The 26,872-nt window shown below is 34.7% G+C and overlaps 7 protein-coding genes across 7 annotated transcripts; 3 read left to right on the top strand and 4 right to left on the bottom strand.

Moving 5' to 3' along the window:
- Positions 1–8: 8 nt before the first annotated feature.
- Positions 9–3,925, bottom strand: LOC100638814 (transmembrane protein with metallophosphoesterase domain-like). The gene is made up of 4 exons (XM_003387701.2): positions 3,750–3,925; positions 1,427–2,092; positions 992–1,196; positions 9–496 (listed from the first exon to the last, which is right to left on the bottom strand). Exons 1-4 carry the CDS (start codon positions 3,862–3,864, stop codon positions 172–174), a joined length of 1,311 nt encoding a protein of 436 aa, XP_003387749.1. The 5' UTR covers positions 3,865–3,925; the 3' UTR covers positions 9–171.
- On the top strand, positions 3,926–6,264 carry LOC105313308 (probable S-adenosylmethionine-dependent methyltransferase CRG1). Its single transcript, XM_011406624.2, has 6 exons — positions 3,926–4,107; positions 4,152–4,244; positions 5,289–5,482; positions 5,579–5,766; positions 5,816–5,968; positions 6,025–6,264. The coding sequence occupies exons 1-6, from the start codon at positions 4,014–4,016 to the stop codon at positions 6,182–6,184; spliced, it is 882 nt and encodes a 293-aa protein (XP_011404926.1). The 5' UTR covers positions 3,926–4,013; the 3' UTR covers positions 6,185–6,264.
- A 912-nt stretch (positions 6,265–7,176) lies between these two features.
- LOC100638941 (transmembrane protein with metallophosphoesterase domain-like) lies at positions 7,177–10,423 on the bottom strand. Its single transcript, XM_019998331.1, has 4 exons — positions 10,115–10,423; positions 8,489–9,154; positions 7,996–8,200; positions 7,177–7,539 (listed from the first exon to the last, which is right to left on the bottom strand). The coding sequence occupies exons 1-4, from the start codon at positions 10,305–10,307 to the stop codon at positions 7,215–7,217; spliced, it is 1,389 nt and encodes a 462-aa protein (XP_019853890.1). The 5' UTR covers positions 10,308–10,423; the 3' UTR covers positions 7,177–7,214.
- On the top strand, positions 10,341–15,836 carry LOC100637674 (guanylate kinase-like). Its single transcript, XM_003387692.3, has 9 exons — positions 10,341–10,528; positions 10,629–10,693; positions 11,064–11,186; positions 11,782–11,823; positions 12,050–12,146; positions 14,382–14,520; positions 14,771–14,855; positions 15,532–15,617; positions 15,677–15,836. The coding sequence occupies exons 1-9, from the start codon at positions 10,365–10,367 to the stop codon at positions 15,719–15,721; spliced, it is 846 nt and encodes a 281-aa protein (XP_003387740.2). The 5' UTR covers positions 10,341–10,364; the 3' UTR covers positions 15,722–15,836.
- Positions 15,837–17,763: 1,927 nt separating this feature from the next.
- Positions 17,764–18,444, bottom strand: LOC109583129 (uncharacterized). The gene is made up of 3 exons (XM_019998326.1): positions 18,234–18,444; positions 17,996–18,181; positions 17,764–17,921 (listed from the first exon to the last, which is right to left on the bottom strand). The coding sequence occupies exons 1-3, from the start codon at positions 18,363–18,365 to the stop codon at positions 17,805–17,807; spliced, it is 435 nt and encodes a 144-aa protein (XP_019853885.1). The 5' UTR covers positions 18,366–18,444; the 3' UTR covers positions 17,764–17,804.
- Positions 18,445–18,541: 97 nt separating this feature from the next.
- LOC109583128 (uncharacterized) lies at positions 18,542–19,486 on the top strand. The gene is made up of 3 exons (XM_019998325.1): positions 18,542–18,746; positions 18,806–19,003; positions 19,078–19,486. Exons 1-3 carry the CDS (start codon positions 18,618–18,620, stop codon positions 19,384–19,386), a joined length of 636 nt encoding a protein of 211 aa, XP_019853884.1. The 5' UTR covers positions 18,542–18,617; the 3' UTR covers positions 19,387–19,486.
- On the bottom strand, positions 19,364–26,866 carry LOC100637798 (type I inositol 3,4-bisphosphate 4-phosphatase-like). The gene is made up of 9 exons (XM_003387693.3): positions 26,835–26,866; positions 26,197–26,320; positions 25,390–25,457; positions 25,175–25,230; positions 22,408–22,548; positions 20,499–20,590; positions 20,246–20,361; positions 20,044–20,198; positions 19,364–19,726 (listed from the first exon to the last, which is right to left on the bottom strand). The coding sequence occupies exons 1-9, from the start codon at positions 26,856–26,858 to the stop codon at positions 19,588–19,590; spliced, it is 915 nt and encodes a 304-aa protein (XP_003387741.2). The 5' UTR covers positions 26,859–26,866; the 3' UTR covers positions 19,364–19,587.
- Between the last annotated feature and the right edge of the window lie 6 nt (positions 26,867–26,872).

The following is a 26,872-nucleotide window of genomic DNA, read 5'->3' on the forward strand; positions in this document are numbered from 1 at the left end:
CAGTTGACTCTCATATTTTATAAGTCATGTTGAGATAATAGTTGAAAAATCACCTACTTTTTGTGATCATACCAGCTAGTTGACAAATATGTGTAGACTTTTTATATTTTCATTTTTTTATAATGAATAAAAGTGGAATAAATTATAAATAATAATTATATGAACTAGAAATCAAACATTAACTAGTGTCAATAAAGTAATATCCGGTTTACAGTGACGATAATGTAGCATATAATCGTGAGTCCCAGCACTCACATACACGTACACCCCTACCATTGGTTGATAGAGCCCAGCAAAGTACGGATTAAACAAGTAGATTGGTAGCATTAGTGGCAGCATTTGTCCAGCATGAGTGTGTCCTGATAGTACTAGTCTTACATCTTTCCAGTGAATAGCTTCAGCAGCAGCACTGGGCTGATGTGCTAGTACTACTGTTGGTATCTTTTGAGTTCTACCAGATAATGCTTTGTGGATATCCATTGAATGATGACCATACCTAAATAATGTGGAATACAGTATAGCTGGTAATTTTAGAGGGGTAAAATTTTGATTGTTGGTAAGTTTTAATTTGGTAAGTTTGTGGTTAAGCAGGTTTAAAATTGTTGGTTTTTATCTTAATTGACAAATGGCTATTAAAACGCCAAACCAGCCAAAATTTTTCCCTTCCAAGTTAACAACTACAATGGTATATTTACAAGGCATATATAATGTACAATGTTGTAATGTTTCACAGATATTGGTATACTGTATAGCGGGAAATTTTGGAGGGAATTAAATTTGGCGAATTTGGCGTTTTGATAGCCATTCGCCAAAATAAAATCAGCCATTTTGAGCCATTATACGCATGCTCAATAGCACATGGCCACAAATTCGCCAAATAAAAATCCACCAATAACCAAAATTTAGTAATTCGCCAAATTTTACTCTCTCCTAAATTTCCCACTATACGGTAATAGGTAATTTTGTATCATTAATTTAAAATCTACTATACCTTATTCTTCTTGTTTCAATATCCTCTAGTCCAGCCAAATAGAACCCATTCTGACAAGATTCATCCCTACCATTCCCTTCAGTGGTGGCTCCTTCTTTCATTAACGGTTGAATGCATCTCCTTTCATTTATAAGAGGTGTCACGTGTAGCTCTGGCAGTTTTTCAATCCAACTGTCAACATCACCAGAATAATAATCATGATTACCTATAACACACCAATACCATGAATAGTATTACAATAACAATAGCTATTACCCCCATAGCTGCTGGTAATTTCGAAGAAAGAAAATTTGACAAATCTTATCCCTCCAAAATTACGAGCAATGATATAGTGCCTTATACAATAATATAGTGAATCAATGTAAAAACAGTTATTTGCCCACAATTGTATCACACAATTCACATGCCCATACAATAATCATTTGCTACTCTAACCTGTTGTATAGTACACACCAAGTTTGGTCTTCAATTCTCCTAGTGGCTTGGCAGCCTCCCACAGGTTCTCAACAGAAGAATCAATCAGATCTCCAGTAATAACTATAATATCACCATTCAATGCATTAGCTTTCTTTACGACTGATTCTACACGTGAGCGACCAATGAAAGGGCCCATGTGTATATCACTCAAATGTACTATGGTGGTTCCATTAAGATTGTCAGGTAACCCACTGATTGGTATAGCAAGGTATTTTATTTGTATATTATGAGAATTATAATCTCCGACACTGCAGAGTATCAACATTATTAACAAAGCAATCAAAGATTGGAGTCTTAATGAAGCATCTTTACTCTCTCCATTATCAATCTTGCTATTATTATCTCTCCTCTTCATTAATCTCCTCATAATAAAAGTAGTAACATGCAATCCTAATAGTGCTCCACCAAGAAATATCACAGCTCCTACCAGATAGCTACCCAGTAAAAGGAACAATGGTGGCTCAGTCAGAATGATTAGTTGGCCTAATGGTATTGTTATAGTAGCTAGGCTTAGAGCCACTAGTAGGACTGCTAGTAAAGGATATTGTGCTAGTAGTGGTAATGGCCTAATGAGTTGTCTCATTCGTCTCCATACATAACGACTGGCAAAGTATAATCCTAAAACTATAAATAGAAATGAGAGCATGAATTGAGAAGTATCGTATAGCCAGAAATATTTGTGGGAATGAAATTTGATGATTTAATAAAAGTTTGTAATTGGTAGATTTAATGAGCATACTCAAAAGAAAACATGTAACTGTCAATATTAATTCCCAGCCATTTATATTTCGAGCTATTATAGTATTTGTTGCATTGTTTATCTAACACGCACACACACACACACACACACACACATGCACACACACACACACACACACTGCATGCATAAAAACCTTAGGCTCAAATTTGCACCAATTAGCACACTGAGCTCATCCATAGATATTATACACAGAACAAGATTGGAAACAGGATAACATGAGCACATTATCTATTAAAACCATCCGAGTTGTCCAGGAACAGGTTAATTAAGATTAACTGTTAAAAATACTTTGTGGAACTCTAGCAACTACATTGGATGACAAAGCAGGCTAGTAAGAGCCTCTTTGGCTACCTTTTAAGTGTCTTTAGTGGAATAAGGCATTTATTAGTGCTTATATGTATGTTTAAAAAGTTATGGCGTGCCAAAACAAAGAGACCTTAAAGCCCACCATCTACTATTCAGCTTTGTTGAAAGCAACTTTGTGGTTACTTTGATCTTATGGCAATACTGTTACCTGAAACAGAAGTCAGTTCTATTTCAGGCAATAGTGTTGACAACACATCAAAGTAACCACAAAGTTTCTTTTAACAAAGTTGAATAGTGGATGGTGGGCTTAAAACAGGATGCCATTATTCTCAAACTAGTAGATGCGTACCATAACAAACGTCTTAGTCCACTGTAGGGCATTAAGAAGTAACCAGATACTTTGTCATAAAACTGCTGGTTATAGTCTAGAGAGTCCCATAAAGTATTTTTAATAATCTCCATTTACAGCCCTCAAAAATTTTAATAGTATGGAAAAGAGGGATTTATGGAACACGCAATGATCCAAGTGGAGTGACAAGAACAGTAAATGAAAGGGATAGAAAACTTCTGTTCCCGGAAAATCAAGCTACTTACCCTATAGTTACGTCATAAAATCAGAGCAATCCGAATACTAGTATACACTAGCTGTTATTGCCCATAGCCACTATGGGCCACAAAAATATGCTTCACAAAGACAAAATAACGGGCAGAAGACCCAGATTAACTCATCTAGACTCTGATTCTGAAGTCTTTTTTGTCATTACTCATTCAAACAGCGAAAGTAGGAATAGGAAAAATAGGAAAAGTAGCATCCGTTGCTATGGCACAATACAAAGGAATGCAATTATTATCCCACCCTTTTCTAGTTTCCTATCCCTTTCATTTACTCTAATATGTATGTTTCAATGCATAATGCGCTCACGTGAGCTGTTTCCAAAATCCTATTCTGTATACAGTGCTTTGCACGTTACTTGACCCTGCAAACTCGCTAATCACATGAAGTTGTCAAGCAACCTGCAAAGCTCTGTATAATATCTATGGCTCATCAATCAACCGGCACTTTACAGCTAATAATTGCACAGCCAGCTCCACTTTAGGATAACAAAAGCTTTTAGAAATAGGTATGTAATACCATGCACTTGCCATAAAATGCATTTGCTATTAGTATGTATTTACATGTACACACAATGATTCCATAGTTGATAGTCTCAGTACCTGAGAATGCATACAAGTGAAACCTGAATGGTTTCACAAAGGACTGGTTCCCAGCCTTTGCCCACAGATATACCTCTAAGACTATGACCAGGAGAGATATCCAGCCCCAGCGCATTATTTATCTCTGGGGAAGAGAAAGAGATGCAGATCTGGCATAAAAGGGAGGAGGAGAAAGGTGGATTAGATACGTAATAATAATAATTACTATAATATAGGTTACGTAGTCTAAAATGGTAAAACGTGATTCGCAACCATACTACAACAATGGCGAAACAAACAAAGGGCTTGAATTTCAAGGCAGAAAAGGCTACTGAGGATTATGAAGATTACAATAAAGCTTCCAAAGTCTATGACTCATGTAAAAACTAGCTGCTGTGTGTGTATAACCTTATCCGTTTATAGGTAGACAGGCAGTTGGAATAGATGTGATTCTTGGAGTAGTAACTCGTGTAATGAAAGGCAGATCAATAAAGGAAGCTTCAATTGTTGATATTGGTACGAATAATAAAATGATTGCATGCTGTATGTTGGTTTGGTTTGTTTGCTCATAGATATATAAAGTACTAAGTGAACGTAAACATTGAGGGGGCAAGCATGAGCTATCAACGTGGCTTAGCTTGTCTTTATTGAAATAAAATAAAAATGATTCTAATCTAGCTCTTAGTCTAATGAGAGAGAAAAGAATAATCATCTCTCTTGTTTGTGAAGCTGAAACCGTTACCTGCATGCATATTCAGACCCTGACCTCATGGTTGAGGTCTGAACAGAGCAAATATCATAGATTGTAAACTGAAAATAAAATATAATGATTCTAATCTAGCTCTTGAGAGAGAAAAGAAGATTCACCTCTCATTTCAAGACCATTACCTGCATGCATATTCAAAATTTCAGACCCCAACCTCACGGTCAGTGTCTGAACAGAGCAAATATCACCAATCACCTCAGTACTAACAAAACTAAATAACCAATCATCAACCAATAAAAGAGACGTACAAGAAATAGTTACTGTCCCATTTCAATATTTCTTTTTACACTTTATATATAAGAGGAGGCTTTTTCAACCAATTTTATAATTAGACGGCATACAGAATATGTATCGCGAGCTCTTGATTGAGACTGGATTTGGAGGGGCTTTGCTCATGCTCGCCCCAATTAAAGTGGATGTATTCATTCGTTATAATTCATAACTATGATAATTCACAATGATTCTTTTATGACATGACAATGGCTCCTGTGACTTAAAAAAATACCATATATATAGTTGGCAATTTTGGACGGAATAAATTTTTGGCAAATTTGGCATTTTGACAGCCATTCGTCAAATTTAAACTCGCCATTTTGTACCATTTGCTCATGCTCAATGGCACATGGCCTCAACTTTGCCAAATTACAACCTACCAATCACCAAAATTTTAGTAGTTGGACAAAATTTTTCTACTTCAAAACTACCTGCTATACGGCCGTGGATTAGATTTAAGTGTTGTATAGGTAGTGTTGCTTAAGCTGTATTATAAAACACTAACCTTTTCTTGTTTATAGGTTGTGGTACTGGTAATTATGCAGTGGCATTAAGTCCTTTTGTTGGTAATGTTACTGGTATTGAATATAACAAAGGAATGAGAGAGCAAGCAATTAAAAAAACTGAACATTTACCAAATGTTAAGATAATGGAGGGAAGTGCTCTTAGTGTTCCACTGGAAGACAAATACTGTGATGTTGTCATCTGTACACAGGTACATGTATGATTTTTTCTTTCCTAGGAATTTGCATTAGCAGAGTTTAGTTATTTTGACTGTTTTTATCGATAATATTGCTTTATGCACTCTCAGGTATTGCATCATGTTTCAGGTAGTTCTCCTCCAGAGTATGCTGGTCCTACCAAAGCAATAAGTGAGGTTTATAGGATATTAAAAGATGAAGGTGCTTTTGTCATCAATACTAATACATCTGAGCAGCTACTTGAGTCATATTTTATGTATAAAATAATACCAAATGCAACCAAACGTCTTAGTGAAAAGTAATCCGACTTAATTGTAGTTTGTGTAATAGTCTGCTTTCTTATATAGGTACCCTCCTGTTAGTGTATTGCATGATAGATTGTCTAAGATTGGTTTCAGAGTACAGTCTGTGTTGGCTCATTGTCATGAGTCTGTCATGATAATGGACACATACTTGAATGTTAACGGACCACTTGACCCTGAATGGAGAGACACCACAAGGTAAAGATAATAGTAAAATAATATCTGCATTCATTTTATTATGTTTTTAATTGCAGTATTTGGGCGGCAGCTACACCAGAGGAGCTTGAGGAATCATTGAAAGATTGGAGGAAGAAGATAGAAGATGGTACTGCTCAACAGTTTATTGATGATGCTGAGTCTGTTAGGAAAAGAGTTGGAGAGACTACAACAATAGTTGCATATAAAGGACTTTAGGAAATTGAAATTGTAATTATTTTTAATTATTTTTGTATACAAGCCTTAAATTTGCTTACACTATGGAGTATTAATTGTAATCACTTAATCAGTCAAGGGAGGGGCTCCAGCCAAGTTTGCAGCAATGGCTTCCAACTGAAGAATTGAGAATTACAACAAACTTGAACAAAGCCTCCAAAGTCTATGACTCATGTAAAAGCTAACTGCTGTGTGTATAACTCTAATCATTTATAGGTAGGCGGGCAGTTGAAATAGATGTGATACTTGCCATTACTTGGAGCAGTTAGCAGTAGCTCGTGAGTCGTGACCTCGTGTGATGAAAGGCAGATCTTCCATTGTTGATATTGGTACTAATTAATAATGAATGAAACTGTCTTGCTAAAGTGGTCATACTGTATGCAGGTTTTTAAATTTGATCATGAGCACAGTTGCATGTTTTGGACTTGTTGGCTCCTGACGCTCTTGTCGTTAGACTGAGGCCCACAACTGTGATTGGCGAGATCATTGGCTAAAGAAAGTGTCCCGGGGTTCTTAAACAAATGCACGAGAGGCAACCATGGAGCAGATTTAACCGTTGACCATGTAGAGCCCAGTTCCCAAGACACATGATTGATTACTATAATTTGGTGTATACATACGTAAAGTTGAAGGAATGAAGAAGATGGAATCAGTGGTAACTGTGACAGTTGTTGGTCTAGGATATGCTAATATTAATAAGCCCAGTAAATAATGTTATTGTTATTATTATTATTATTGCTAATATTCTCAATCAAAAATTTCCATTTATGACCATTTAATTCATTTTTTATTAAAAAAAGAATTTTGAACTCTAAAAGGAGAGAAAGATTTTATATTTTATGCCATGTTGAGGTATTAGCTGAAACATCACCTACTTTTGTCACATATCTATGCTTTTGTCATGGGACCAGTTGACAAAACTAAGTATTAATTCAGACTTTTTGACAGACTTGTTACATATATTGATTTTTCAAAAATAAATAAGTCAATTCTTAATAATATGAATTAGAAATCAAACACTAACTAGTGTCAATAAAGTTATTTCAGGTTTGTAGTGACGATAAGGAAGCATATAATAGTGGGTACCAGCACTCACATACACATACACCCCTACCATTGGTTGATAAAGCCCGGCAAAGTACGGATTGTACAAATAGATTGGTAGCATTAGTGGCAGCACTTGTCCAGCATGAGTGTGTCCTGATAGTACTAGTCTTACATCTTTCCAATGAATAGCTTCAGCAGCAGCACGGGGTTGGTGTGCTAGTACTACTGTTGGTATCTTTTGAGTTCTACCAGATAATGCTTTGTGGATATCCATTGAATGATGGCCATACCTAAGTAATGTGGAATACAGTATAGCTGGTAATTGTAGACGGGTGACGTTTTGTTTAATGGTGGCTTGGTGAGTTTATGGTTAAGCAGGTTTAAAATTGTGGATTTCATTTTGGCAAATTGAGTACAAAAATGCCAAATCAGCCAAAATTCTCCTTACCAACTATAATGGTAAACCATAGGGCGCCTTTTTTGAGTGCTGTAAATTTCGTGAATTTGCCTAAAAATCTATTTTCAAGATTTAATTTTTGTGAATTTATGCCATCTGTTTAATAATTTGATTTTCCTGGAAGTATTTTTTGTGAATCTTCAAGAAATTACAAAATCCCTGAAATTTACAGCCCTAAAAAAGCTCCGTATGGTATATGTACAAGAAATATGGACAATGTTGTTGTACGTGTTTCACAATCATTGGTATAATGGGTAATTTTGTATCATTAGATTAAAATCTACTATACCTTAGTCTTCTTGTTTCAATATCCTCTAGTCCAGCCAAATAGAATCCATTCTGACAAGACTCATCCCTACCATTCCCTTCAGTGGTGGAGCCTTCTTTCATTAACGGTTCAATGCATCTCCTTTCATTTATAAGAGGTGTCACGCGTAGCTCTGGCAGCTTTTCAATCCAACTGTCAACATCACCAGAATAATATTCATGATTACCTGTAACACACCAATACTATGAATACCATTATAATAACATTAGCTATTACCCCATAGCTGGAATTTATGGAGGAAAAAAATTGGCAAATTTGGTACTTTGATAAAATTAAAACCTAACGATTATCAAAAATTCTGTAATTTGTCAAAAACTTTACCCCTCAAAAATATATTACCAGCTATGAGACAAGGCATCATACAATATAGTGAATCGATGTACAAAGCACTTATTTGTTCACAATTGTATTACACAATGCTCTTGCCTATACAATAATCATTTGCTACTCTAACCTGTTGTATAGTACACGCCAAGTTTGGTCTTCAATTCTCCTAGTGGCTTGGCAGCTTCCCACAAGTTCTCCACAGAAGAATCAATCAGATCTCCAGTAATAACTATAATATCACCATTCAATGCATTAGCTTTCTTTACGACTGATTCTATACGTGAGCGACCAATGAAAGGGCCCATGTGTATATCACTCAATTGTACTATGGTGGTTCCATTAAGATTGTGAGGTAATCTACTGATTGGTATAGTAACGTAACTTATTTGTATGTTACGAGAGTGATAACCTCCAATGCTTAAAAGGGCCAATGTTATTAACAAAGCAATCAAAGATTGGAATCTTAATGAAGCATCTTTACTCTCTCCATTATCAATCTTGCTATTATTATCTCTCCTCTTCACTAATCTCCTCATAATAGAAGTAGTAACATGCAATCCTAGCAAAGTTCCACTGAGAAATATCACGACTCCTACCAGATAGCTACCCAGTAAAAGGAACAATGGTGGCTCAGTCAGAATGATTAGTTGGCCTAATGGTATTGTTATAGTAGCTAGACTTAGACCCACTAGCAGGACTGCTAGTAAAGGATACTGTGCTAGTAGTGGTAATGGCCTAATGAGTTGTCTCATTCGTCTCCATACATAACGACTGGTGAAGTATAATCCAAAAACTATAAATAGAAATGAGAGCATAAACTAAGCAGTATCGTATAGCCAGAAATATTTGTGGGAGTGAAATTTGATGATTTGTTAAAAGTTTTTAATTGGTGGATTAGCCATGTCATTACGTATGCTCAGAATAATGTTATATTGGTTGGTTGCTAATGGTCACAATTGCTCAGTTATGGGATATAACTTATAGCTACTTTAACAATTCATATTATAGATATCAATGAATGTACTAATGATAATGGAAATTGTGAGCATATTTCTACTAATATCAAAGGAAGTTACAGTTGCTCTTGTTACAATGGATATCATCTAGAAATTAACGGGAGGGACTATACTGGTGAGTATTGACTAGCTTACTGTAACATTTTGATCTAATATTAATTCTTTGCCTAAATTTCCAGCTATAGTGCATTATTTATCTGACACAGACACACACACACTCAGGCTACGTTTATAACAAAGTTTTGTTTTCATAGAGTTTTATCAAGATTCTATCATGTTTTCATTGGTTTCTGTGTAAATAGAAGCATAAAACAGGTAAAAAACTAGGGGGATTGCATCGTTTTCCTTGCTCTGCATGCATAAAAACATTAGGCACCAATTAGCACACTCAGCTCATCAATCAACACTTTCAAGGCTATCATACAACGTTTCATGAAACATCTTCTATGCAGAAGTCAACGGAGCTTGAAACATGTTTCAATATTCGACTTTATAAAACATATTTCAGGCTCTATTGACTCCTGTATAAAACATGTGTTCAACTTTCTTACAGATAATTGCACAACCAGCTCCACCCATTTTGAGTTTAGGATCAGGAGGATAACAAAAGCTTTTAGAAATAGATATGCAATACAGTATTATTCACTTGCTATAAGATTAAAATGCATTTGCTATTAACATGAATTTACTGTTAATATGTACACACAGTGATGCTGAATAGTCTGTTAATAGTCTACCTGAGAATGCATACAAGTGAAATCTCAATGCCTTCACAAAGGACTGGTCCCCAGCCTTTGTCCACAGATATACCTCTAAGACTATGACCAGGAGAGACATCCAGCCCCAGCGCATTATCCCTGGAGAAGAAGAAAGAGCAAAAGTACTACAAGTAGAAGATGCTGATGCAGATCTGGATGCCATGGCTCTCATAAAGGGAAGAGGAGGAGAAAGGCTGAGCTGGAGTTTGGGTGCGGCTAATTTTAGGGGATGTACCTTTGCTGCTCTGGTAGATGCCTTCGGAACAGCTCGGCTCTTGTCGTTAGACTGAGGCCCACAACTCTGTTACTGGCGAGACCATTGGCTAAAGACAGCGCCCCTAGGTTCTTAAACGAACACGAGAGACTCTTGGCCCTTCGTAGAGGAGAGAAAATGTAAGCCGTGGCGTTAGATTGACCACGAGGGTCTCTTGATTAATGATAGCTTATGTTGTAACACTATTGACAGTTGTTACTGACCCTTTTTACATCATAGTGTTGCTGTGTTTGCTGGGGTATCACTACTAGTTGGATATTTTGCATTAAAGAAGGCATTCTCAAGTTAGTAGCATAATTATTAGCACAATTCAAGTATTACTGAATAGAGTGTTGTAGCTTGTAATGTATTACTATTATTGTTGTTGATTTGAAAGTTGCTATGCATCAGTACATATCAGCAAAACAGCCATTAATGGTTTGTGCTTAGTAGCAGTTAATAAACAGGTCGCATTATTGCTTTATTTCTGTCATTTAAAATTAATGATAATAACGCATTCAGTATCCTAAAATTAAGAGTGACTGAAATATATAATCCCACTGTTAAAGTAACACTGGTCACTAGCATTATGAAATATTGGAGCAAAGCCAAAACTGTTTTGCTATTTTATTAACATTGTAACATTATTTTGTAATGATCATTATTTTTATTTAGATATGGCAGCTAAACCCATGTGTAGACCACTGGTTGTGGCTGGTCCATCTGGCTCTGGTAAAAGCACACTCATAAAGAGACTATTTCAGGAATTTCCTAATGAAGTAGACTTCAGTGTATCTCGTGAGTGAAAGCAGTTTTACAATATTGTGCTAGTCGTGACGTTAAGTTGATGCTGGAGTTGAATTTGGTTCAACTCTAGCCTAAAGTATGCATTAAAAGGTCAAATTGCCCATTTTTTTGATTAAAAGTTGACAGTACGTTGGCCTAGCTAGCCTCATATTATATTTGTCAATGCTTCACTTTGCTGTAATGTACCAATTATGACCAATTTCCTAGTTTAGCATACTTATTAGCATTGGGCCGTTGACACTAAAGAATTCATTGATGTTTGTTGCATTTTTTTGACATACGTTCAGTACTGTAAACCCAAATAATTTATTGACCTTTACATTAATTTTTTTGCAGTGGTGGATATATTAATGCCATTAATTTTAACGATTTTTTACAACTAAGGTAGCCAAATGTACATTGGCCACCATATTTACGTCCATTAATTGTAACGAAATTAGGCCAGTAGTTAAAATAGATAAATTAAGCGGTTAGTAGTAATTGATGGGTTTACAGATAGTAATGCCCTATAGTTATGGTTATCTATTGTTTCAGTTGATTTGATAGCAAATCTAAAAGGTATAATAATAATAATTCCTTTTTATAGATACTTCAAGAAAGCCACGTTCAAATGAAGTCCATGGAAGAGGTTGTTTTATTAGTTAATTATTGCAGTGATAGAAATGTATTTTAAATTTATTAATATAAGAGTCTTTTTATAATTTAATTTGAGGCTTCCTTGCCCTAAAAATATTTATTATTTTTTAAAATTAATTAATTAATTTATTATTATTATTATTATTATTATATTAATATTTTCTCTACATGTGATAGTACTCTATAATTATTGATTCTCATCTCCTTATTCCTAATAGAGTACTACTTCAGTACGAGAGAAGAAATGGAGCTTGGTATCAAGAAAGGCGAATTTATTGAGACTGCTGAATATTCTGGGAATTTATACGGAACAAGGTAAATGAGTTTTATTATTATTAAAATTTAATTAATTGTAGTTAGTAATTTTTTTAAATGGCTAGAAAAGAATTCTTCATTTTTATACATTTTTCTTATGTTGCATAAAAAGTTTGAGCTGATTCTGATCAAAATTGGATTTTTTAATTAATTTTTTTAAGGAAAAATTGGGCCAAGTTTACCAAAACTGACAAGAAAAAAATTTACCTTTTTTATAATTTTATCTGATGCATAATATACATGTACTTATGTTGCATAAAAAGTTTTAACTAATTCCAATTAAAATTAGAATTTTTACAAATTTTTTAAATTATTCAAAAATCTGGCCAAAATCCCTGTACTATTATAGTTCAGGTCTCTGACCGAATTTTGCCAAAATTAAAAAAGAGGATTTGCCATTTTTATAATTTTATCTGATGCATATACATGTACTTGTGTTGCGTAAAAAGTTTTAACTAATTCCAATTAAAATTAGAATTTTTACAAATTTTTTAAATTATTCAAAAATCTGGCCAAAATCCCTGTACTATTATAGTTCAGGTCTCTGACCGAATTTTGCCAAAATTAAAAAAGAGGATTTGCCATTTTTATAATTTTATCTGATGCATATACATGTACTTGTGTTGCGTAAAAAGTTTTAACTAATTACAATTAAAATTAGAATTTAAAAAAATTTTTTAAATTATTCAAAAATCTGACCAAAATCCCTGTACTATAGTTCAGGGTCTCTGACCAAATTTTGCCAAAATTAAAAAGGAGAGGATTTGCCATTTGCCATTGTCTGATGCATATTCATGTACTTACATGTATGTTACATATAAATTTTGAGCTGATTCCAATCAAAATTGGAATTTTTTAAGTTGCTCAAAAGTTGGGCCAAATTTCCTCATAATTGAATGGAGATAGAATTTGCCATTTTTATATACATGTACATGTACTTATGTTACATAGCAAGTTTAAGCTGATTGTAATCAAAATTTGATTTTTTATGAATTTTTAAAGTTGCTCCAAAATTGACCCAGTACCACAGTACAGGGTCATTTGCTAAATTTTGTCAAAAATAGACAGAAGAAAATTTTTAATTTTTATAATTACAGTATAACCTCGATTATCTGGACCCCTTTGTCCATCAGATAATAAAACTTGGTCCGGATAAGTGAAAAGTCCATATAATTGAAATGATTTATACAATTACTCCAGAGAAAAGTTACAGCCTTAATCAGCCATAAGGAGGCTAAATCTAAGCCTTGTTGAACCTTGCTAAATCTAAGCCTACTCCGTGTTGAAAGCAGCCATTTATGATACCATTTATATTCTAATTAAGTGAATTTAAAGCACCACGTGGTCACTTCTGGTCATGATTTCAGAGTCGAGATTACAATATTGTAATACATACAATACAATACATACAATACATACAATACTGTAATACATTACAATATACATGTACATGTACAATATGTACTTATGTTGCGTAGAAAGTGTGAGCTTATTTCAATCACAATTGAATTTTTGTGAAGTTTTGAAGCTGCTAAAATTCAGTTAATATCATATACTAGGATTGCTAATTTTTTGTGAATCTTGCATCTTTAAATTAAAATTTTAGCAAATAGCTTGCAACTTCACCATGTGGCAATGAAACGATGTAGCAAAAAAATGCCTAATACCGTAGGCCTGGTTTTGATTGCGAGGTTTTTTTGATTGCGAATTGCGAGCCTGGAATACATCTCGCAATGAAAAGAATCGTAATTAACAGTAATTGATGAACGCCACGCCTATAATAATTAATAAGCGCCACGCCTATCAATCATTTTCTCTACACGTGTTTCATTTACAGCATCATGAGTGGCATCCTGTGCTATTTTCAGCCCAAATTACCTCATCTAGTCAAGTCCCAATGCCACCTAACATCTTGAAGGAAGTTAATCAAGCTGTGGCAGTAGCTTTAGATGGCAAAGGAGAGAAACAAGACAATCAGTTAACTTGTGAGTGTGGCTAGCTAGGCTAGCATCTCGCAATTGTTGGAAACACAAACTAGTTATTTTTTCAAATTTGCAATCTATTAGATACGCAATCAAAACCCGGCCTACGGTACATAAAAATTTGGCGACTCAAAAATTTTCAGTATACTGTACTAAGTGTTAAACTACTATTTTGGCAAAATTTGGCCCTGGTCTCTGACCATACATGTACATGTAGTTAATATTTTGCTTGTTTAATTAAATTTATTTATAGTAAAAAAGCCGTCGCTAAAGTCAAATCACTTGGTAAAGTGTGTGTCCTTGATATTGACATGCAAGGAGTTCGGAGTATCAAGGAAACAAAACTAAACCCGATCTATGTCTTCATTCAACCTCCTTCAATAGAGGAACTGGTAATTAATAATTTATTACCGTATAGTACAAAATTTTTGAGGACTTTAAATTTTGCAAATTTGCCTAAAAATTTAAACGTAAATTTAATTTTGTGAATTTATATTGTCTGCCATCTTGTACCCTAATAATTTGATTTTTGCAGGAGTCATTTTTGCAAATCTTCAAAAAATCGCGAAATTTGTGAAATTTACAGCCCTCAAAATTTTGCGCTATACGGTATTTTTAAAGTTCATTCTTTTATTTTTTAAGGAGAAGCGATTGAGATCTCGACAAACTGAGACTGAAGAGTCTTTAAGAAAAAGACTTGACGTTGCACATGAAGAAATGGAATACGGTATATATAATTGCATGTATAATTGTTTATTATTCTTATATTAACGTGCCTACCATCTAAAGAGATACCATATAGCGCTTTATTTTCAAGGAGCTAAACTTTCGCTATTTTCGCAGTTAGCATGAAACCGCAAAATTAAAGATCCGCTAAAATTTCAATTGCCATTAAAGGCGTGACACCATCATTGCGAATCTGCAAAAGCTATTTCCTCGAAAAATTGATTTTTATCAATCCGTGAAATTTTAGTTCCGCAAAATTAAAGTGCTATACGGTAAACTATTGACACATACACTGTATGCTACCAGTTCAATTGCTTATCAATTTTAATAGTAACTCCTTCATGGACAGTTTAAAATTTGCTACCATGACCTTGATACCATATAAGTGGTTTTTTTCAAGGGTTGCAAATTTCGAGTGAATTTCACGGATTCCTTTCTAATTCGCAAAAATAAAATCTGCAAAAATTAATTTAATACAGTACCCACATGGCACACACAGTAGAATTTGTGAAATTAAAATCCGTGAATTGGAATTTTAGTAGATTTCACGAAATATAATTCCCTCAAAAAGTCACTTATGTGGTATTGTACATAGGGCGAACATACAGTGCCATTCTTAAAAATAAATTATAATCTCTTAAGACTTTATTTTTATTAAAAATGATTTTCTTTATTAGCAAAGAAAGAAGGTTCGTTTGATCATGTTGTAGTGAATGATGAGCTGGAGAAAGCATACGGTGAACTAAAGAGTATCGTCATGAAGGTCAGTGACTCTCAAAATATTTGTACATTTATTGCATTCATAATAACGTTTTTAAATAGGAAATTGATGCTGTCAAAAAATCTAAAACTCAGTCAGAAAACTAATACGCTGTTAATGCAGTTTTTTTTATAAATTGAACTTATCATTGTAACTATTATTCTTTTAAGTTAATATTATTGATTACTATTACTGTAATAAAAGCTAGAATTTTACCATGAATATCAGCCCTAACTATGGATAGTTATGAACATCTTGTTACAAGTTTACATCGTCTGTCTGTCTCTCTGTCTGGTTCTTTGTGTCAACACTGCTGTGACTCCCTCCCTCTCTCTCTGTCTCTTCCCCTCATTGAAACCTCTTCATTCAATACTCAGTAGTGTAGCATGAATGTGACTGAAGTCCCAGGCTTTCAAAAAGGTCTGTTTGTCTTTTTCTGGTTAATCTCAATAGGGCTTAACACTCTATGCTCTGCTTTGCTCATGATTGCTGTCCACAAGAGAAAGTCCTGGGCTAACATCCTCCTTCTCTCCATAGCCCTCACTGGCATTGCTGCTGTGTTGTTAGGGATGCCTCTTAGTATTGTCTCTTTGTTCATAAACGATTTGCTTATTGATGAAGGAGCTCTGTGCCAATATCAAGTGATTGTGTTTAATTGGTACATACTCATGTCCTTCTTCCTGGTTGTGTTTATATCCATTGATCAGTACCTAGCTGTACTCTATCCTTTTATGTATAATACAAAGATACTTCGTCATCCAAAGCGTTCGCTCAAGATCATAAGGATACTCCTATTCTTTGTTACAAGTGGAACGCTTTCTTATTCGATCATTGGCTCATTTCTGTCTACCATAGCAGTAATGACTCCATCAAATATTTGCTATTATGATTTTCTGGCTGTCGACACTCCAAGCAAGATTTTCTTTATTGTCAATACCATTGCAATGGGGCTAATGATTTTAGTCATTTTAACTTGCACGATTTTGCTGGCTATAAAAATGTACAGGATGTTTCTGAAGGCAGAAGATCCCAAAGATACTTTTCAGGTACAAAAGGCAAATTTTGGTCATTTTTTGCTTGTCATCATCATCGTTTTTATGGCTGCTGCTTCTCTGTTTTTGGTAAGTACAAAATTGTATTGTATGATAGATCATAGATAGTAGACCATATAATAATTTTAAGCTTAGCCTTTCATGCTGGCTGAATTACCTACTCCATGTAAAGTCAAATGTTATAAACTGCATAAATCTTAATGTAGGTTGTCCATATTCTTTATGTTGCTGGGTACTCGGTTAGCGTTTATCTTCACTACCTATCGTTATGCCTGGTATTGAGCAACAGTCTACTCTTCCCTCTAATATTCATATTAATTCGTGCTTCAGTCAGGCAAATATTGAAGGAGATATGGAAGAAATTACTCTATTGCCGTGAGTTTCATAAACTTATATAGCATACAATAATTGCTTTGTTTTTTAGGTGAAGATAAGGAGACTACTGGTAAAAGGCAAGACAAGGCTGTTCAATTGAAACAACTGAAGAAGTCGTATTAGAAACATTGTTGGGATTTACATTCTAGTGTACTCTGTGAACTCTCAGTGATTATATAGTTGCATGTTAGATGATTGAATTAGTAGAATATCAAATGTGAAGTGGATGCATCCCAGTAGGATCTAATACATCATAATTATTATTGTTCAAAATTGCTACAGATTCAACTAGGAAATGCTTAATAAATGGAAGCCACAGTAAGTTCCTGTTCTGTTGCCACGACACACAAGTTCAGTTTATTAAAGAATGTAAGTTTTTATTAATAACCACATGCAGGAAACAAATTGTATACATCATGGGAATGTACACAGTATGTCTTCTCTTGAAAATTTACATGTAAATGCAATAAACATAAATGTACATGTACTCCATGCTGATACTATACATTATAGACAGCAATAAAACCAGGATCATACAATTGTTGTGTAAGTTTTGCCTTGTAGATAATAGTATGCTATGCCATAGGTCTAATGTAAGGTGTTTTTGCTTTATAATATAAAAGCCTAGGCTGTTATATACTTGTGTTTACATCAAATTTGTAATAATGAATAAATTCACATTAATTAACTGAGATTAATAATAACAATTTTCATAAAATATACTAGATAAAAATTAAATGTGAGTCAACTGAGAGTGTTATTATCAGCAGCTTGAATTTGTAACCTTCTCAGTCTCTTTTAACTGATCATAGAGGTCAAACTTCGTCTTAAGTGATTCAATGTCTGTACAGTTAAACGGACCTTCCATATTTATGCTTAACTGGAATAAAGAAGAAAATAGCATCAATAAGTAGTTCAGTTAGCAAAACTGACATGCAACTGAGAAACACTTACCCATTTGCAGGCAGTGTCTTCCAAAGCAGCAATAATATTCCTGAGACCAATCAGGCTTTCTGTTGGAGAAGTGGTTGCATTGATTTTCTTTTGGATTTCGTGTAGTTGGATGACTTTCCTTGTAACGTTCCATAGCATTGACCTCTTAAGTCCCGAGGCTTCAGTTTCAGATGGAAGTAATTCATCCTACAAAAATAAAAATTAATGAATTTCATTACATTGCAGTTATTGAACTTACTAGTAAGTTGAGGCTAACAACTGAGCTGTAAAATATATTTTGTTGAGGTGTATATGCTGCTGCACAGCATTGGATAAGAGCTACAGCTGCAACTGCAGCGAGAAGAAGGGAAGTTCTTGAGAAACTGGCCATTTTATTTAAGTGAAGTGTTATCTTGCTTTCTTATTTTCTCTTCTAGAAGTAGTTGTGAGAAGTTGATTGATGCTTTTCGAGAGCTGCTCCTCTGCTTTTTATAGTCAATCGAGGCTGTGTGTGGGCGTATCAACAAAAGTTGATGTTCATCCTGTCAGCTATAAATACGGGTTGACTTTGGGCTCAAGTCATATCAATTTACCACTGAATCACCAGTCCAGACTATCTCAAGTTCTATATCTAGCTATTACAATGGCAATCTCTAAAGTCACATCAGCCATCGTCGTTCTCACAATATTGCAGGCAATAAGCTGTACTTTTACAGCTATCCACGTAAACGAGGCACTCTACAGCGGCTTTAAAGTTATACAAAATATCAATGTAAGATGCATGAGGCTACCCATAGACATACAATTTAAACAAGTTTCTTTTTCCTTTAGAAGCAATTGAAAACGTCAATTGAAAATGAATTCGGCCAGGAAGAAAGTACAACTGTTAAAGCTGTATGCCCATTACTCGACAGACAAAGAGAGCTGAAGCAGTTCATTTCTTCAGGCCTAGGGAAAGCAGCAAACATGACTGAAATAGAAGCTACTCTAATTATACTTGACCACGTTCTCAATGACACATGCAACTGGGTAAGTTAAACACAACTTCTATTAAATCATAAACATTCGCATTATTATTAATTTTTTTCATTATCATAATTTAGATTAAATCACTTCCAAATTTATCAAATTTTGTGTGCTCAGATCAAGACTATAGTGGACTCGAATCATTCTGCATAAAGCAAGAGATAGCTGATACAGTACCAATTAGCTTCACTCGATATATATTTGACATATATGGTAACAATCACTCAGGAGTACAACCATTTCATGCAGAATATCACCTTAAATGGATCAACGAGTCTGAATTCAGCTCAGATGAAACACTATCTGCTCTTCAACACTTTAATGACTACAAGACAAATTGCGACAAAACAGAAGAACAAAAAATTGTTTGCTCTGAACTATTTTAGTAACTCATCAATAATTATTTTTTAATATTTATTTACATCATTCACTTCTCCAATTCCCTTATAATATTATAATAGCATTGATAATAATGATTTAAAAATACACATGTAATAATAATAATAGTAGTAATAATAATAATATTTTGATTATAAAAATAATAATATTTTAAACAAGAACAGTCTATACACACAAACAAAAGTCAATTAATCTACACCAAAAGATTGCCTTAGAGTGAGACAAGGAGGTTGCAGTATGCGTGGAAGCAGTTGATACTGTGCTGTGTTGAACTGGTAGCATCTGTGACCAGTGTTCTTATAGCAGTTCTCCAACTGAGTCCCAGAACTAATCAATAATAATAATGATAACAAAATAATATCAGCATTGATGATAATTATATTTATTTTAAGCAGCTAGCTTATAGTGTGTGTGTGTGTTTAGCCCTACATATCAATTGCAGGATTCTAAGACAATTATACTTTAAGCAATCAATTTCAGAACTAATGATACACAAATAGGATTAAATATTACACTGTCGATTAAAAAAAGAGAAAGTGATACAGACAAAAAATAATTATAGTAAGCAAATAACAGAAGTTCAAAATAAAGTATATTGGGGACACACACACATTGTATAAACTATAAATATAATAAATTATCACCTTCTCAAGGTTGAGAGAGCTCTCATGAAATGCTCATCCTTTAGCTTATGTTCCGTACGTAGTAGGACACACTCCTCTAGCGTTACCGCCATTCCCGTTCTATCCTTGCCAGTCCTACAGGTAGTGATCCTACCGCCTTTAACACCCCGACACACCTTTGATTCAAAATCAATATCAAATATCAATAAATATCATTCCGTACTTGTTGTGCGCTAATTAGAACTTCGACGTTTCTAAATTTCTGAGTTCCGTATTTAGTCTTTAATTGGTGGAATTGGTCACGGACTTTGGAGTTTTTCTTTGGAATGGCAGGGTCATCTACAAGTATAATGAATATGAACACACACACACACACAATAATAATAATAATAATAATAATAATAATAATAATAATAATAATAATAATAATAATAATAATAGTAGTAGTAATAGTACAGGTTGATTAGGGCCCTTACCAGTGAAATTGGATGCAAGGGATCTGTAGCTTCCTACATATCCACTCAGAAAAGCTAAGCTCTCTTCGTTGATTTCCTCTTGGAGAGAGACACTATGGCAACATGAAGCAATAGCAACAGATTAATAATTGAAATTCCTATCGCAGCATCCTGTAACTGTGCAGACACTGCCCATATATGGTAAATGTATAATTATGTATGTGGGCTGGGATACATGACTGTAGCTTTTGGACAACTATGTTTAAAATATAAACATGCTTTAATGCTCTTGTGCTATTTTCTAATAAAAACTGAATTGTAAATTTTACTATCATCATACTCTGTTACACAACATTTGCAGTATAAACATATAATGATTATTATTATCAAAAAGGTAGTATAATGTATATACAACAATAGCAGCTAATTCAATGTTAATAGAATTAAAGCCTATAACCAGTCAATAGTATAGCTGTCACTATTCACTGGTAGTAGTAAACAGCCTCAGTTACCACCTGTTGAGTCAGTCTATCAAAAATGATGTCAAAATGTGGGTACTACTTAGTACAAACACTCCTCAAAAATCTTACTGCGGTACTACCAGTTATGAGTATTAATGAGTGTTAATGTTACTATGGGAGCTGTTTACAAAAATTATAATCCTTTAATATTAAATTATAAGCCTCTAGTGCATAATAAATCAATACTGTTTACATGCTTCGCCATTATAACATACAATGTAGCCTTATAGGGCTCATGACTTCATCATTTGGGGGATAGTTTATATCAATGGCGTGCTATTGGAAAGGCAGCATTAGAGCAATAGTAAAACATTACAGTAGTTACTACGGACACAGTTCAGGTTACCCTAAAGAATGTACACAACTTGGATACGTTTAATCAAATTACTTGTCATAAGCATAGCAAAGCGACTGAGAAGAGAGAGAAAGAGAGAGACACGGATGGTTGCAGTACAATGTAAATATTGATATTGCAACATATCACACTGGACATGTGCCATTTACATTTACATTTACATGGAACACAAATTCATGCGAAGGAGAAGGAGAGTAGGGACCTCTCACTTGTAACCTAGCTTCCTTGTATTAACATGAAACAACTGGAGGCAGTGAATGAAGTAATGATGACACATAGCTTAAGTTCTCTCATTTTGTTTAAGTACATAAGTAATGTAACCACATCCACAAGGTTATAAAACCTACCTTCTGAGCTCATAATGGTACACATGTACCGTGTAGGTAGTTTTAAAGGGGAAAATTTTGGTGAATTTATGATAATTTGATGGCTTTAATTTCTCAGATTTGTAGCTTTTATGCTATTGATCATGCACATAATAGTCAATGGCTCAGTTCTATTTTTGTGAATGGCTATCATTTTGATAGTCAAATTTGCATAAATTCCTTCCCCCCCCCTCTCCAAAATTACTAGCTATAGGGTATAAGCTATAGTCTATACAAAACAATAGCTAGAGAAATAATAGGCAATATATCTAATTTAAAGTCAAACGTATTGTTTACGTTGGCACATATGATTGTACATACGATGTACATACACTTGTACATGGATGTATCAAATCTGCATGCACACGCACGCACATACACACACACACACACACAGTCCACACACGTGCTGTTTAATAATATTGCACATTACACATGTGTTCTTATTCTATTTCAACTGGCAATACAAACACTTTATGTCAATTTGTTTGTACTTCCTTTTGCCATCTATTCTCTCTGTCTCTACACAAACAATACAATTTAAACTTTGCTCTCTCTATCTCATTATCTTTCTCTGTCTCACTCTCTCTCTTTCCATTTCCTTCTCCCTCTCTCTCCCTCCCTCCCTCTCTCTCTCTCCCTCCCTCTCTCCCTCTCTCCCTCTTTCTCTCCCTCCCTCTCTCTCTTACATTGATTTTCCTTGTGATTCCCCACCACCAAACACAAACAGAATTGGAGTCACTTTAATCAGCTGGCCTAGTCTGATGTGCTCATTCGGTAATGAAGCCAACAAGTCTCTGTCTAGCAGTATCTGTACTGTCAAGTTTTCTCTAACAAAAAGTAAAAGAAATAATAACAAGGAAGTTACTATAGTCTATTGACTGTATTTATTATGCAATCTCAAGTAACGAAGAGTTAATTAAATAGTACACATGTGCATGTATATGATGCTTTTGTTGCAATACTCTTGTTTACAATGAGGATTTCAAAAGCCCGAGTGGCTTAAGACAATAACAATGTACACAGATAATTCATTTTTAAGAGAGGAAAGCCTGATTATACCAAGCGAAGCCTATCAACAAGGCTCATATAACAGAGACTATAAATCATAAAGGAACGTTGGTATGCGAGTTATAGGTGTAGTCTTAATGAAGGTAGCAAGATTGCTTTTATGTTCAGTGCATGATCTTGTGGCCCATTGGGTGCCTTTTAACTCTGTGCAATGGAGCTTCATTTGATCTTAGCTTGTGGTTCTGTGTCTCTAAGCTTTATATGGATCCACTTTGATGAGGGCCCATTAGTAACAAAGCAAATTGTAATAGTAGCATATAGTGCACCTGTAAACCATGGACACATGCTCTCACTCTAAGTGAGTGCACATGTGCTGCATGCAGAGTATTTCTACATAATGGACCCCATGGCAACACTAAGGGCTACTCAACAATGCTGTATGTCATTCAAAATGAAATAATGAGCCACTCGAGCATAGCATTTTACTCGGAGACCATTATGACTTAATTCCTGGAAACTGACTCAGAAACTGAGCTTTACAATACTCAAGGATCTGTATTCACACTTTAAGATCCAGTGATGACATTTATTGAGTAACCTACACAGTTCGTGTGTAAATAGCACCCATTTAAGTTGAGGCATTATCAGGCATACATGTACACATGTCTACCATCTAACATAATGAGTATATCATTTAGAGGGTGTATGCTGTCTGTAAAATGGTCAGACAGTCTGTAATAAGAAGCTACACTATACTGTATAGTTATGAGAGTAAGAAACCAATACTCACTCATATTGGTTAAGAAGCTATTCATTCACAGAGACAGAGTGTCTTGAGGCTGATAGTACATAGAAATGATGTACCGATGTAAGCACATGCACTAGAAATGGAATGATAACACTCTGATACCTACTAAAGACAAGAGCAGACAGCCCTACTACCACTACTACTACAAGTGGTCTTAAGTTAATCAACCATGACAATAGGAAACCTTGTACCACTAAGTGTAGGCATAGATACAGTATAGAGTGAAGGCCATGAATGTATACTGATAGTAAACAGTTTATGAGAGTGAGGAGTTGTATCCAAGACTACTACAGGGCTACGGCGAGCAATAGGAAGTAATATAAGTGAGATAATACTAATACTACATGTGTATAGTGTGGAGGATCACATCTGTCCAGGTACACGTACATGTATGTACTGGTCGTGGGTTTTGCTAGGTAACTCAATTAGACACACGTACAGTGTATGTAATCCACTTTGCATATTCTTATAATAATCTAATGAGGCTGTCATTACTACAGGCCATATACCACCAGTTATATCATGAGCAAGAAGCATCACGACATTGTGTCATCTACAAATAATGTCAAATATCTTTAATTGCCATACCGTATAGTGGGTTTATTTTAAGGATAACAAATTTCGCGAATTTTGCGGATTTTTGAAGATTGGCGAAATTAAATCCCTTGAAAATCAATTTTAATACGGTAGAAAGTGGTACAAAAGTGGCAATTTGCAAAAACTAATTCTGTGAACCTCTATATAATGAGCAAGAAGCATCACGACATTGTGTCATGTACATGTAGTAATACAAATAATGTCAAATATCTTTAATTGCATGTACATGTACATGTATATATACTTAGGGTTTTCCACAGGGTTTTGGCACAGTGCTCATGCAGGTTCCTGTCAGTGGATTTTAAAGTTATTTAAAATTTGACAAAATACCATAATTATACTATACAGGGTATTTTTAAAATTATGAATAGGAGAGAATTTGCTATTAAAAATTTTTTGGTTCTTACATTGTGTCGCCAAGTTTGAGCTGATTCCAATTAAAGATGGATTTTTAACAAATTTTTAAAGTTGCCCCAAAGCAATGTACATGTACAGGTACTATTGTAGAGCTTATCAGCTCATAAAACTCATGCTGGTTAGCTCACTTAGCATGCTTTGTGGGAAATCCAGGTATACATGTAAAAATGTACATGATCTAGGAAATGAATTATATGTCAATGTTTATACATAATCAAATGTTTGACTGGTTCTGCTTCCACTACCATACACAGGAGTCTGGTCTAACAAACAAACCCTCTCTTTCTCCCTCCCTCTACCCTCTCTATCTCTTCAACCAATACATGTATACATTACATGTACATGTACTTGCTATGGGAAACAAAGCTACAATTAAATATAAATTTATGATTTCTTAGAAAATACTTTTAAGACAAAGAGAGAGTGAGAGAGAGCATAGCTACATGTGTATTAATTAGTTCCAGACGCAAACAGAAAGTACATGTAATGAATATAAACTAGGAAACTATGACACCAATGACAATGCACATACTATGAAAATAAAACTAATTGTATACAATGTACATATGTACGTATGAACTATTATTATTAAGTGTTGCACATCATTATTATTGTGGAGTTACCTAGTGCCTGTGATACGGAAATCAAACTTGACATCAGTACCAGATAAAGCAGCTAGCTGGAGGGAGAGAGAGAGAGAGAGGGAGAGAGGGAGAGAGAGAGAGAGAGAGAGAGAGAGAGAGAGAGAGAGAGAGAGGAGAGAGGAGAGAGCAAAAGAAAGGGAGAGAGAAAAGGCAAAAAAGGATATAAAACATATTTTAATTCATAGATCACTTACTTGAAACTTGACATTTCTCATTTCCAGAACGCCAACATACATATCTTCCAACATTGCCTGCTCTTCCCCTAACGAAGCAGACACGGAACAAGCAATAATAACAAAAAAAGGACGCAAACATTAAAGAAAATGTTAAGTTACGGAAAACATAATCAGAAGCCAATGAAACGAACAATTACTGAGAAATATGCCAAAAGAATGCGCGATGACATCAAAATATGTACATGCACCGACTGTCGCAGAACATGAATACATGACTGGGTTGTGTGTACATATTTGTACTATTATGTACATAATGACTGTAATAAGTGTAATGTACATGTACATTGTATAGTACCCATACTAAGTGCTACCTATTCAAGGTCATATTCATATAAAATAAGAACTATTTTGATAACAGTGTCTGCCAAACAATGACAACTGAAGTGACCGGTAAAGTCTATATACATGTACATGTAACATACACATATACATGTACATGTACATTGTAAGTCTTTAACATACATGTACCAAAGTTTCACATGCCTCAAAAAATGCCCACAACTTAAAAAGCTATCATTATAGATGGTCTACGGGCATCACTGAGAAAATATAACAAAAATTGGAGGTCACGTTTGAGTCAACTTTTAAAAGAAACGAAGAACAATAGCCCATGGCTATTGGAGCAAAATCAGCTCAAACATATGCCATATACAGAGACCACTGATGGATATCATAAAAGCAATATACATGTACAACTGATTTTTAATTAAACTTTAAAAGAAGTAAGCACGCAGTACACGTCCATGTACATGCATGCATCGATACCTGCTGAGTTTAGTAAACACTCAAAATGGGCCAGAAACCCGATCTCTTTCAATTGCTCCATGAAAAATTTATCAGTATAGTGCTCGCTCATTGTGGCATAGAATGAGGTCACAAGGCCAGTCAGCTAAAAAAGGGAAGAGGAAACAGATCAAAGAAAGTGAAGACAAATATGCCAATAGTAAGGCTTGATTATAATGTAAGAAGATGAAGTGGCAGACTGGATCAAGCTGGGAGCTTTTTGGGGGAAATTACATGCATGCTACAGTATGCATGAATGTATGCACGAGACTCCAAATAATAATTTTAATAAAATGAAAGTGATGCTTAAGGTCAGAGGAATGAGACTAGACAAAAGAGAGAGAGAGGGGGGAAATGACTGTTTAATTGTATGCAAACAACATGGACTATGCAATAAATGAAGCTACAGTGTAGTGTAAGGGTAAGAGGAAGGGACATAGAAAATGAGAGATGAAAGGGAAGGGACACCTGTAATGAAACAGAGAGAGGAATTTAGAGGATGTACATGCACATGTATGTAAAGAAATTTAGTCGATACTGTATAAAAATGCATGTACAGTGTACATGTATATGTACATGTAGGTGCAGATATATGCATGTACATGTATACTTGTACTTACAGTCTGTGAGAACACGATATCCATGTGTTTCTTTAAGT

Source organism: Amphimedon queenslandica, unplaced genomic scaffold, assembly GCF_000090795.2.
Source record: "Amphimedon queenslandica unplaced genomic scaffold, v1.1 AMPQUscaffold_13324, whole genome shotgun sequence".
NCBI classification, from domain to species: Eukaryota; Metazoa; Porifera; class Demospongiae; order Haplosclerida; family Niphatidae; genus Amphimedon; species Amphimedon queenslandica.

What these genes read in the sequence shown, in the direction of transcription:
- LOC100638814 (XM_003387701.2), bottom strand. Translation starts at nt 3,864, where the DNA reads ATGCGCTGGGGCTGGATATCTCTCCTGGTCATAGTCTTAGAGGTATAT. An exon ending in TCACTTGTATGCATTCTCAG is followed by an intron (nt 2,093 to 3,749) that starts GTACTGAGACTA and finishes TTCTATTTATAG; the next exon opens with TTTTAGGATTATACTTTGCC. An exon ending in ATTGAAACAAGAAGAATAAG is followed by an intron (nt 497 to 991) that starts GTATAGTAGATT and finishes CACATTATTTAG; the next exon opens with GTATGGTCATCATTCAATGG.
- LOC105313308 (XM_011406624.2), top strand. Translation starts at nt 4,014, where the DNA reads ATGGCGAAACAAACAAAGGGCTTGAATTTCAAGGCAGAAAAGGCTACT. An exon ending in ACCAAACGTCTTAGTGAAAA is followed by an intron (nt 5,767 to 5,815) that starts GTAATCCGACTT and finishes TTTCTTATATAG; the next exon opens with GTACCCTCCTGTTAGTGTAT. An exon ending in GAATGGAGAGACACCACAAG is followed by an intron (nt 5,969 to 6,024) that starts GTAAAGATAATA and finishes TTTTAATTGCAG; the next exon opens with TATTTGGGCGGCAGCTACAC.
- LOC100638941 (XM_019998331.1), bottom strand. Translation starts at nt 10,307, where the DNA reads ATGAGAGCCATGGCATCCAGATCTGCATCAGCATCTTCTACTTGTAGT. An exon ending in TCACTTGTATGCATTCTCAG is followed by an intron (nt 9,155 to 10,114) that starts GTAGACTATTAA and finishes TTCTATTTATAG; the next exon opens with TTTTTGGATTATACTTCACC. An exon ending in TGGCGTGTACTATACAACAG is followed by an intron (nt 8,201 to 8,488) that starts GTTAGAGTAGCA and finishes GGTGTGTTACAG; the next exon opens with GTAATCATGAATATTATTCT.
- LOC100637674 (XM_003387692.3), top strand. Translation starts at nt 10,365, where the DNA reads ATGTACCTTTGCTGCTCTGGTAGATGCCTTCGGAACAGCTCGGCTCTT. An exon ending in CTTCGTAGAGGAGAGAAAAT is followed by an intron (nt 10,529 to 10,628) that starts GTAAGCCGTGGC and finishes TTTACATCATAG; the next exon opens with TGTTGCTGTGTTTGCTGGGG. An exon ending in CTCCTTCAATAGAGGAACTG is followed by an intron (nt 14,521 to 14,770) that starts GTAATTAATAAT and finishes TTATTTTTTAAG; the next exon opens with GAGAAGCGATTGAGATCTCG.
- LOC109583129 (XM_019998326.1), bottom strand. Translation starts at nt 18,365, where the DNA reads ATGGCCAGTTTCTCAAGAACTTCCCTTCTTCTCGCTGCAGTTGCAGCT. An exon ending in TTGTTAGCCTCAACTTACTA is followed by an intron (nt 18,182 to 18,233) that starts GTAAGTTCAATA and finishes TTATTTTTGTAG; the next exon opens with GATGAATTACTTCCATCTGA. An exon ending in AAGACACTGCCTGCAAATGG is followed by an intron (nt 17,922 to 17,995) that starts GTAAGTGTTTCT and finishes TCTTTATTCCAG; the next exon opens with TTAAGCATAAATATGGAAGG.
- LOC109583128 (XM_019998325.1), top strand. Translation starts at nt 18,618, where the DNA reads ATGGCAATCTCTAAAGTCACATCAGCCATCGTCGTTCTCACAATATTG. An exon ending in AAGTTATACAAAATATCAAT is followed by an intron (nt 18,747 to 18,805) that starts GTAAGATGCATG and finishes TTTTTCCTTTAG; the next exon opens with AAGCAATTGAAAACGTCAAT. An exon ending in TCAATGACACATGCAACTGG is followed by an intron (nt 19,004 to 19,077) that starts GTAAGTTAAACA and finishes ATCATAATTTAG; the next exon opens with ATTAAATCACTTCCAAATTT.
- LOC100637798 (XM_003387693.3), bottom strand. Translation starts at nt 26,858, where the DNA reads ATGGATATCGTGTTCTCACAGACT. An exon ending in GAATCACAAGGAAAATCAAT is followed by an intron (nt 20,591 to 22,407) that starts GTAAGAGAGAGA and finishes ATGTTGCCATAG; the next exon opens with TGTCTCTCTCCAAGAGGAAA. An exon ending in CCTTGCATCCAATTTCACTG is followed by an intron (nt 20,362 to 20,498) that starts GTAAGGGCCCTA and finishes TTATACTTGTAG; the next exon opens with ATGACCCTGCCATTCCAAAG.